An 11320-nucleotide genomic window follows, 5' to 3' on the forward strand; every position below is an offset into this window, starting at 1 on the left:
CAACACCACAACGCATTATAGCCACTGTGCCACCGCGGCGGGTTTTCAGTGAATTCTAGTATCCTAATCAGAAAAATAAAGTACATGTTCTCAGCATAAGAACACATTACAGCATTAGAAATAGGCATTATGTGATTCCTAATTTCGTCAAAAAATGGAAATGTTACAGATATTGTCGAAACGTGTACCGTATTTACCCGATTCTAACGCGCACTTTTTTTCCGAAAAAATATGCCGAAAAATCGCATGCGCTTTAGAATCGGATACAAACCGAAACTGCCGAAACAGTGGAAATTTCGTCCCACCCATCGCCATCGCCATCTCAAGATGGCGCCAAAGCTTTTAGCAACGATTTTTTGGACGCAGCAAGCCTAGGCGCCTAGGCTTTTCTATCGGCGTTCACACAAATCGTCAAATCGTTTCACTTGCACGCTTGATAACAGCAATGGCAGCAGCAGCTCCCACGCGTTCAGAACGAGCGGTCGGCTGAAGCGTGCACCTTTGGAGAAGTTTTCGGGATGGGCGTGCGAGGCGTGGGCCACGATCCCATCGACCATGGTTGAATGTTCGTTCAGAAGTGTGGCATCGCGAGCGCGCTTGAAGGAACCGGGGCCCCGATGTTGAGGTCAGCGGAGAGCGACGAGGAGTGAGATGAGTGAGATTACTTCGGGAAATAAATCGCCCGTTTCTCTCGCATTCGTTTGTCTGGGTCACAAAGTCCCGTGCGCGTTACAATCGGAGGTGCAAGTTTTTTCGGTTTTTTTGCCAGGAAAATCGGGTGCGCGTTAGAATGGGGGGCGCGTTAGAATCGGGTAAATACGGTACTCCAAAATGATTTAGGATACCATTACTCTAGTATTGTTTTGTAAAATCTATATTTTTACAACTTTGTATAGAGAAATCTACCTACTGGCATCATTTTTTGCCTATGTACTTTCTTTTGCGTAAATAATTTTCTCTGTGAAAATGTTCCTAGATATAGTGTTGAAATTTTGTTCGTGTTACGGTATGTTCTGCATGCTCACATTGTGATGGACAGCCATGCTAAATTTGCTAAATTTATTGTTTGTTTGCTAGGTTACCAACTGTAGTGTTAGTTAATTCCCCTTGTCCTTGCACTGATTCTGATATCTTCATGGGGAGGGGGGCTAGTATACTCAATTATACCGTTGTCCCGCACCTTAGTTTTTTTTTTCTTTGGGAATTAAAAACTCAATGAAAACAAAGGAAAGAAAGAAATGTGCTGCGGTGTTGAATTCCACGGCGAGAAGCAACGCCGAAGAGTAGTGAAAACTTTGAATCATGCACACATATAATGCCGAAATGTAACTATAGCACCACCAGAGTTCGACTAAATTGCGATCGTATATGTTCACGCGTCAGCAATACTTCCACAAGAAAAAAGCGGTATTAAAATTCGACGACTGTAAATTAGGCAACTCAGCTATTTATGTGCATTGTTTTGGTTGTTGGCGCATTGTTTGTAGTTCTTTATCCTAAATCGTGCTGAAATGCTTCACACACATGTTGACGCGATTCGGCTGCGCTTTTGAGACGTCAGTTGGCAACAACAATCTGTCGCAGGCGTTACACGATCTCAAATGTTGCCCTCGAGGAACTTTTCTGGTCCGTCCAGCAGGTCTCGGCGGCTCTTGAAAGACAAAGGCCGAGCGAAACCGCCGGGACGTTGCCCCCAAGGGCGACCGAATGCGGGAGTAGCACGCGCCGTAGTCGAGTAAAGACCACCCGCTGAGAAGACGTAAGGGCCCGCGTCGCGGCGCCATTTAATGGTGGTGTCGCTCTGCAGGCGACTAAATAAAGTTGCTTCTATCTATCCATCTATCTTGTAAAGCCCGTGCCACGCAGGTGTTAAAGGAGAGGAGAGGACCGACAGGGCTGGTAGCAGAGTGAGACTCCATGTGGGGTCTCACTGGTGAGGCCAGGTGCACGCTCACCCGCTGGCGGCCTCGCGCGCTCCTGGCGTCACCAGAGTGAGACCCCACGTCCGGGACACCACTTGTAGGAAGGAGCCATGAACTCGGTATAGCAGGTGTGACTTCCTACATTTATTGCTGGTGTATAGTTCCGGCCAGAACTTGGAGTGGCGAGGAAAAGCGACCACCCGGTCTCGCAGACATTTCGATCTCTGATATCGCGGGGCCCTGCTCACTTGCCAGGCCACACACCATCGATAATGGTGGTGGCATTCGTTCATGATGATTATAGTGTTTGAGAAGGCCCCACTACATCTAAAACACTTCTCTAGAGGGTTACCTTTCTGCTGTTTGAGATGACTGGCACGGCCTCGTTGATGATGATGGTGGCATTCTGCATCATGGGAAGGTATACGCTGAACTTGTTCAGCGTTTAAATGAACTTTTCGTCTCCTGTGACGATCGATGTTTACGAATTGTCTCGCTAATGCTTTGTCCTTGCCCAAGTCAGCTCTCCGGTTCCGGTGATATTCAGTACCACGCGCTTGCATTTGGCGTGCTTGTTTAGAATTGAGTATTTTCCGGTCACTACACCTGTACTTTCCTGTCAGTACAAATCATCCGTCAATAAAGCGTTTCCAATTTGAGGCGCAGCTGAGGCCGAGGCGACGTCTGACAAACAGCGACGAGGACATTGAAAATCAGTCTTTTCTTTTCGCTGCAGGTGGTGCGAGAGGAGACGAAATCGTTTCCACGCTAGCGGCTACGCGCATCTCGTTGTCGGAAACATGGAGAAGGTCTCGCCCGAAATTTCATTCAGGCAGTAAGAGCATCGCATGCTCAGCAGGGGGCTCGTCTTGTCGCTGGGGGCAACAGGGGGGTTTGCTTGCGCCTCGTGAGGTGTCACCACCGTTTCGGCCCGCTTGGAAGCGGGGAGATCGAGAGTCGCTTCGGCGGCGAGGCGCCTGCGGTGACCGGCGGGCGGACTTTGGCTGCGGCGCTCTGAAGCAGCGGCCGGCCTCTCCGAGCGGGGGGACACCACGGCGTGCGGCGGCGCAACTTCCCTCCAGCCTGGTCCGACCATCGTCCACCGCCAGCTCCGGAGTCGAACGACTCCGGCCGCTCATCTTCCCGCAACTCAGTCGACTCGGAGCCTCTGAGCTGAGCGGACGTGCAATTTTACGCGCTCCTCCGTTTCGGAGGGATCAGCTTTCACCCCGGCAGCAGCGAGCATCTCTCCGGGACCGTCTGCGCCGCCGGCCCCGCAGACGATCTCGTCTGGCAGTACTATGCTGCCTCCCGGACAGCCCCCGCTTCAAGTCTGCGCACTGGATCCTGCTACCACCTCTACGTACGAACAGGATGCCCCCATCGAGCTGGATGACCAAGGTGGGCAGTGGATAACCCCCGGGAAATCCCGCAAGCCTAAACTCACCGCCCGCCCAAGCCTCGACCTACATGCAGTCGGATTTCACCTGCCAGCCATGCAATCCGACGTGCCACCTTAGCGGCTCGAAATTCTCCCGGCCGCCATCCGAGCGGCGAAGCTACCGGCGCATACATGCGCCGATATTTCACTCCACTTACGCCATCGCGACCGCCTTGCTGTTTTCAAAACAGAGCACATCGAAGTGGTGAACCGCCTCCTCCGAGTACAATGCATCACCCTGGCCGGACGCACACATCAAGTAGCTCCTTACCTCATGGCCCCCACCAACTCGTGCCGCGGAGTAATCCACGAAGTTGCCCCCGATGCTACGCCTGACGACCTTATCCGGGACGTGGAATGCTACCAATCCGACATCCTGTCCGCCCGCCGCATGGGTAATACAAGCTCTGCCATACTTACATTCTCGGGCACGCATGTTCCATTTTTCGTCTACTACCAACGCATCGAATTTCGGTGCCGTCCCCACAAGCCTCGTGCCCACTACTGCACAGTCTGCCTGCAATACGGACACCGCACGCTGGCATGTCCCGGCAACCAGCAGCGGTGCCCCATTTGCTCCACCGTCACCACCCGTCCCGACGAGCCACATTCCTGCACACCTTGGTGTCTTCATTGTGATGGCCACCACGCCCCCTTCGCTGAAGTCTGCACCATCCGCAAGACCCGGGATGAGGCATGTGCCAACGCGACCCAGAAGCAGCTCCTACGGCACACACAGCTCGAAAAAGTACATCAAAGCGCCTCACTACTAACGAAGGCATCACCCCCTGCACCGTCGAAGCCGCCCACTTCGTCCGTGGCACTGTCTCCGTCTGCCACGTGGGGGGTCAGCGATCAAATATACCCCCTGCACCATCACCCCCTGCACCTAAACCCGCACTGACTGCACAAGCGAAGTCTGCGCAAGTGAATCGAGACCTGCCCCCGCCACCGCCTGTCGCACTGCAGGTAGGGCCGCCGATTACACCCGCACTCGCCTCCCAGTTCCCCCACTCCTTGTCGCGTCGACCAGCTCGAGCAGCGGTTTTCCGAGCTTACCTCGCGCGTAGTTGCCCTTACATCGCTAGTCGAGAACCACCAAACACGTCTCGAGGCGCAAGACACACGCACTTCTAGCCTCGAAACGCTCATTACAACGCTCACGGAGTCGCTTAACAACCTAACTGTAACCATAAGCAAAAAATTTGATGACGCCCCAACACCCATGGAAGACACAAGCCAATCAATTAAACGCGCGCACCCGGTTTCCGCTTCGGTTGTTGGGGTGGCCCCCAAAATTAGGCCCGCCACCCTTTTGTCCCACCCAACATTTCCGAATAAGCTCCCCTGTGGCACTAAAATTGGTACAGTTGAACTGCCGTAGCCTTTCTACGAATCGCACGCATCTGCATCAATGGCTCCTTACGCAAGCCACACTCCCTCACTTTCTTCTTTTACAAGAGACAAGGCATGCAAAAGTCATCCCTGGCTATCGAGCTCTGCATGCCGACCCTATTACGCCGCTATTGTCCATTTACATTCGTAGGGATATCGCATATGAACAGGAAGACGTCCCCTCCTCATTACTTCCATACGTTACGGCCCTCTCCTATTACCCAGAGCCCAAGCAGCCACCCCTTACTCTTGTGAATGTCTACAATCCCCCCAATTCCACAGTCCTGCTCTCTCCTCTCTTTCGTTTTCTTCAATCCTTTCCCAAACGGCGCGACATAATCCTTGGTGGAGACTTTAACGCCCCAAACACCATCTGGGGATACTCGAACACCCTTCGTTCGGGCCGCCTTCTCCACGCACACACCATGCAGGGCTCATATACACTCCTTAATACTCCAGACACGCCCACACGAGACGGATACGCGACACAACGCCCCACAACACCTGACCTTACCTTTCACAACGGACCGAATCTGGCAAGTCCTTCCGGATACCCTTCTCTCCGACCACCACATCATTGAAATTACACTCATGCTCACACACAAACCTAAGAAACGAGTCGTCACCCATACTAACTGGGACCGCTTTCGCCGCATGCGAGCCGAAGAACCAACAACTATGGCCTGTGGATACGATCGCTGAAGAGGGCGCAGTCTGAAACCACCACCACCACCGTGGCCGACCCGCCGTCGGACAACCCCGATCCACACCTTATGCGTATGTGGAGACGCCGCAAACGCCTTCTTAGTCTTATACGTAACCAACCCCACAACACACAGCTAAGGCATAGGCTAGACACCCTGAACACCGACATACTAATTTACTGGGGCCGAATTCTCTAAAAAAACGGGCGTCGCTTTGAAACGGCGGGGTGGCGCCATGCAAATGCATGTGTTGTGGGGTTGGGGCCGTCGCTTTGGGGTTCGCAGCAGGTGGAGTCAGCCGCAGAAAAGCGCTGTGGCAAGGGCGCGAAGCGACACCCACTGCCCCCCCGTCGTTTGACTTGTCGCTTCGCGCCCTTGCCACAGCGCTTTTCTGCGGCTGACTCCACCTGCTGCGAACCCCAAAGTGTCGCTTCGCGCCCTTGCCACAGCGCTTTTCTGCGGCTGACTCCACCTGCTGCGAACCCCAAAGCGACGGCCCCAACCCCACAACACATGCATTTGCATGGCGCTACCCCGCCGTTTCAAAGCGACGCCCGTTTTTTTAGAGAATTCGGCCCCTGCTCCACACTTGATTCAGCAAATTGAAATCGCATATGCGATTCCATCAACTGTTCGCTCCACACTAAATCCCCTTGGTTTCTTCTCCGCTCCTTTCTTGGTGCTCAGCCGGCTCCCCTCCCCACTCTCCAAAAGCACCTTTCGCTACACGACGCTGACTCTCTTATCCGAGAGGTGACCGATTTATACATTCCGCCACCACTCCCTTCTCTCTACCCTGAGTACACAGGGCCTCCAAACAGTGATCTCGATCGCCCTTTCACATTAACCGAGCTGGAACGTGCTCTGGCTCAAAATAAAGCTGGTACCACTCCGGGCGCGGACCAGATCTCCTATTCCATCCTAAAAAACCTGCCTGACTCGGACAAAGAATTCCTTCTCTCCCAAATCAATGAATACTGGAGCACAGGTACGCTGCCTGAGGATTGGATTTCTTCCACCATCTCCCTCATCCCCAAACCTGGTAAGCCCCCCACCCTCCCAAACCTTCGCCCAATTTCTCTCACCTCTTGTGTTGGGAAGACGATGGAACGCATGGTTCTCGCGCGTCTCACAGACCTTCTCGACAGTACCAACTTCCTACCCAACAATCAGATCGGTTTTCGCCCCCATATGTCTACCCAAGACCTCTTTCTTCTTCTTCAGCAAACTTTCTTTCAGCCCTCAGGGCCTCACGTTCATGCTCTCGTGACTGTGGACGTACGCAAGGCCTTTGACACCCTCCTTCACGACGCCATCCTTTCCCCGCTCCAAGACACTCATTGCGGCTCCCGCCTCTACTCTTATGTTCGTTCGTTCCTTCGCTCCCGACAAGCTCTACTCCGACTTGGGACCACTCTATCCCCACCCATCACCCTTACCCGCGGTACCCCTCAAGGTGCCGTACTATCACCTACCCTCTTCAACCTCGGCCTTGCCCCCGTTGCCACAGCCTTGTCCGAGATCCCCAACCTTCAGTCGCTTCTATACGCCGATGACATTACCCTCTGGTGCACCCATGGGTCTCCGGGGGAGGTGGAACAAACGTTGCAATCTGGCCTTGACTTTATTTTTCAGTTCTTTTCCTGCTCAGGCCTGCAAGCAGCTCCAGAGAAATCAGAGCTGCTTTTACTCTCCGCCACTAAATACCAACGATCTGTCAACCCACTCTTGTCGCTTACCCTCGATGTCACTCCCGTCCCCCGATCTTCATCCTGCCGGGTTCTGGGATTTCCCCTCCAAGACCACTCCTTCTCCCATGTAATAAAGTCCACGATCACCCCATGCCACCAAGTGACTCACTTGGTCCGACGGGTGGTCAAGCGGCGTGGGGGCATCGATGAACGCAGAGCCAGTCAGCTGGTAACAGCCTTCGCCCTGAACAAAATCTTGTACTGTCTCCCATACTGCACATTAACACAGGCACACATGCGAAGTGTTCCATCTGCCCTTAACACACTTTACAAAGCTGCCCTGCGTCTCCCAACACACGCCTCTACAGAGAAATTATACGCCACAGGTCTCTTCCTTCCTCTTCCTGATCTTCTGCGCCTCCACAGGGATCGACAGCTGGGCCGTCTGTCTGGCTCCGCGCAGGGCCATTGGCTGCTTCAGCGGGCGGGCATCAGGCCCATTGACTTTCCCCTGCACACCCCCAAACGGCCCCTTCCCAGTAACCTCCGCTGTGCCCCCATTCCCTCCAACATGACCCCACACCTTCACGAGGGCAGACGGCAAGCTCGCGCGTTTTACCACGACCCCTTCCCTCCGGACACTGTCACATGCTATGTTGACGCGGCATATCACCCAGCTTGTGGCTCCACTGCTTGCGTAATTATGTCCCACCCCACTGACACCCCAATAACCTCCACAGCAGGCCCTTACTCCCATCCTACTTCTCCCTTAGCTCTCGAACTCGCGGCGATCGTTCACGCAACTAGAGAACTAACTTCCCTACCCCCTTCCCCCCGCTACCGCATATGCTCCGACTCCATGGCGGCTATTCGAGCTCTTCGCGACAACCGAATTGCCGAAGATCTGCATGACGACCTCTCTGAAACTCTCTCGCTCCTCTCCCCTGCCTCGGTCGCTGTGGTGTGGGTGCCGGGCCACTCAGGGATTATTGGCAATCAGCTGGCTCACCAGCTGGCCCGCGAGATTACTAACCGGGCGCTGGTGATCCCTTGGCCTTTCCCTCCCATGGCGGACGAGGCATATTTCTACAAGAAAACCCTCAAAGAGCACTACCAACACCTCCGGCACTCGCTACAAACTCTTCCGCCACCACACATTACCCTATCCATTTCACAAGTGCACACCCTTCGGGCAATTCAGCTGAACACCCTCACCACTCCGGCACGTCTTTACCACTACGGCTATCGCTCCGACCCATACTGTCCCAACTGCCCCGCTACGTACGCAAATGTTGGGCACATCCTTTTCTCCTGCCCCGCTGCCCAGCAGTCTCCTCATTACCCTAACCCCCCTCCTCCGAACTGGCGAGTGTGGTTGGCGTCGGCGGCCCTCGTTGACCAGCGAACCATTATTCTTCTTGCGGAAGAGTACGACGCATAGGTCTTAATTTGACCAGAAAAAATTTCCCCGCATTTCCCCGAGGGGAAGAATGTGAAAGTGCGAATGCAGGAGTTGAATTTGCGCGGTTCGGTAATGTTCGCGAAAGAGAGATCACACACACACACACAACTACAAAGAAAGAAAGATGAATTTATTCACAGACACCTATTTGTGTTGTCGTTGTACTTGATTGCTAGAGCGGATCTCAGCTTTGAAATTTCGTGTCAGTACTCCTTTAAGCGGGTGCATTAGCCCTTCTCACGCCCGATTCTTGGCCAATCGCCCTAAGTGGGTATGTGCGAAAGAAATTAGGAACTCTTCTTGGCCAATCGCCCTAAGTGGGTATGTGGTGCGGACGGACGGACGGCGGTGGACGCGTGATTCAGATTACTTGGCCAATCGCCCTAATAAGGGTATGTGTTAAAGAAATTAGGAACTCTTCTTGGCCAATCGCCCTAAGTGGGTATGTGGTGCGGACGGACGGACGGCGGTGGACGCGTGATTCAGGGTCGCTTAAGAAGTGCATTCGCACTTAATAAAGTTTTTTTTCTCTCTCTCTCTCTCTCCTGCAACTTCCTCTCCAACTACCCGCAACTTCCTCTCCAGCCTGGTCCGACCATCGTCCACCGCCAGCTCCGGAGTCGAACGACTCCGGCCGCTCAAGCAACGCGGGAAGCGTAGACGACGAAGAAGATGGGAACCCCCTTGGAGGTTGGCGTCGGCTGCTATTGTGTCTTGCCTGCTTCCCACGCCGGTGCCGTCTACACGGCAGCCGCGCATGGAGGATCGTCCGAAACAGATCCATACCAAAAGGGGTTCCAGATTCTCCGCTTCAGGGCTTCGGCACAAACGGACGACTTCCTCTGGCCTTGCCGTTTTAGCCTGGTAACTCATGTGTCGCAGTAGTTCAGCCGCAGCCGGATCAGAACTGAGCGGGCCTCGGGGCTAGTTCGGGAGAGAGAGAAAGAGAGACAACTTTATTACGCAATAATGCGAGAGTGGTTCCTCAGTCCAGGAGCCCATGTGCTTCCAGGCTGCCGTAGCCCTGGTCACAAGGACAGTGTCTGCGGATCCGGGTCTTTAGAACGCTTTGGTCAGGATGCATGTCCGCGACCTTGCAGGCCACACGGCGGTGCAGGCTGAATCGAATCGAATGCAGTCACGTCGTGGGAGACAGGGGTCTCCGCCTGGTCGGCGGCCATCGCCAGAGCATCAGTTGCCAAGTTGCCCCGAAACGCCATAGTAGGCAGACAGCCAGGGTAGCCGGATGGCACATCCTCGACAAACCACAGTAGCAGCTTCACCGCGAGATATCGATCCGCTCCACGGCGGCCGTATGCAGCAGAAGAAGGGCAGGCATCGAGCCCGTCATGACGAGAGCTCCTCGTAGTTGGACGGGGCCAGCTGCTAGATGCGCCCAACCAGTTCCGAGCAAGTTGATGAAGCGGTAAATGGCAGGAGGCGGACCCGGCTGATGTCGCGTTCAGTCGCCGTGCACGTGGCTGTGGCCTCGCGTGCAGTGGAGAGGACCGACCCTTCCGCGAATATTTGCAGAAATTCGCCAACTTCGTTCTCCATCAGGACAGCGACTTCCTATTGTAGGGCCTCATGGTGCACTTGCCGAGCAACACTAGGAGAGTTGCGACGATGTGAGTGGCCTTCCCCGTGTATGGTGGTGGAGTTTACCGGCGTGGTCGTTGAGACAGCCCCACGTTACCCTCAAAACTCGACACCATACTGGTCTGACAATTGTCCCGGCTGCAGATACTGCCGCCATTCCTCATCTTTCGTTCGGTCATTTTTAGAGACCCCAAAACTTCGTGTTCCTTCCCAAAGTTCTTTCGCAGACCACGTATTTGCTGTCGCCCTTCATTTCTGCGTCTTCGTAGTTCATTAGTTATTGGTTGCGGATGTCTCAGAGCCTTGAAATAATGGCAGCGCGGGCAACGTTAGACGCTCAGGGGGCAATCGAACACAATGTGGAGTTATGCAGCAAGCGAAAGCCCCTTTCCTACATGTATTCAATCCCAGCTGCATTAACTGATTTTATGGCAGTGCAAGCAGCACAGATCACGTAACTGCGCGCTTTCGTGCCACTTGGCCACCAGCTCAAGTGACAGGAGCGTGCGCAAATGCCTCATCCTGGCTAAAATGGGTGCGGCGCTGTCATGCCATGCATGGTTGGTATGGTTTAAAGACTGCTGCGGTTGCCAAAAGCGATATACCAGAAGAAGTTCGGCGTCTCTCTTGAAGCTCGACGAAATCTATATGGTGCGTTAAATGCTTGCATGCAAACTTACGGAAGTCAGTTTGAAATCTCGGGGTTGACGAAATTTTTTTTTCTATAAAGCACTGTCTTCGAGTTCGAAGTGCGACACGTGGAGCGTTCCAGACTCTAGTCTTCTTGAGTCCATGAATCATTGCTTCGAATTTTAAAAAATTGCCGCCATCATCTCTCCCTGTGAAAGTGGATGTCCAGCGAAGCCGTTGTAAACCACTACACATGCTGATTTGGAAGGGTATGAGATGTTCCTCGTCTTCTCGGCGGGCTTGGCGCCTGCGCTCGGCTCCACCGGCGGCAAAGCCTGACGCATGCGCTGGCCCTCATATGGCGTCAACCCCCACTTTTGAGGGCAGCTGCAAACATCTCCTTTACCGGGAACACATTGGGGGAGGGGCAGTGATTTCCCTACACCCCCCCTAGGGGGTGTGTAGACCCCCCCTAG

The 11320-nt window shown here is 54.0% G+C and overlaps 1 protein-coding gene across 1 annotated transcript; it reads left to right on the top strand.

Moving 5' to 3' along the window:
• Positions 1-6478: 6478 nt before the first annotated feature.
• LOC144177947 (uncharacterized) lies at positions 6479-8594 on the top strand. The gene has a single exon (XM_077705514.1). It carries the CDS (start codon positions 6567-6569, stop codon positions 8592-8594), a length of 2028 nt encoding a protein of 675 aa, XP_077561640.1. The 5' UTR covers positions 6479-6566.
• The last annotated feature ends 2726 nt before the right edge of the window (positions 8595-11320 follow it).

The sequence above is a fragment of the Haemaphysalis longicornis genome, unplaced genomic scaffold (assembly GCF_048455015.1).
Source record: "Haemaphysalis longicornis isolate Haplotype H1 unplaced genomic scaffold, Haemaphysalis longicornis Haplotype H1 scaffold_35, whole genome shotgun sequence".
In the NCBI taxonomy this organism is placed as follows: domain Eukaryota; kingdom Metazoa; phylum Arthropoda; class Arachnida; order Ixodida; family Ixodidae; genus Haemaphysalis; species Haemaphysalis longicornis.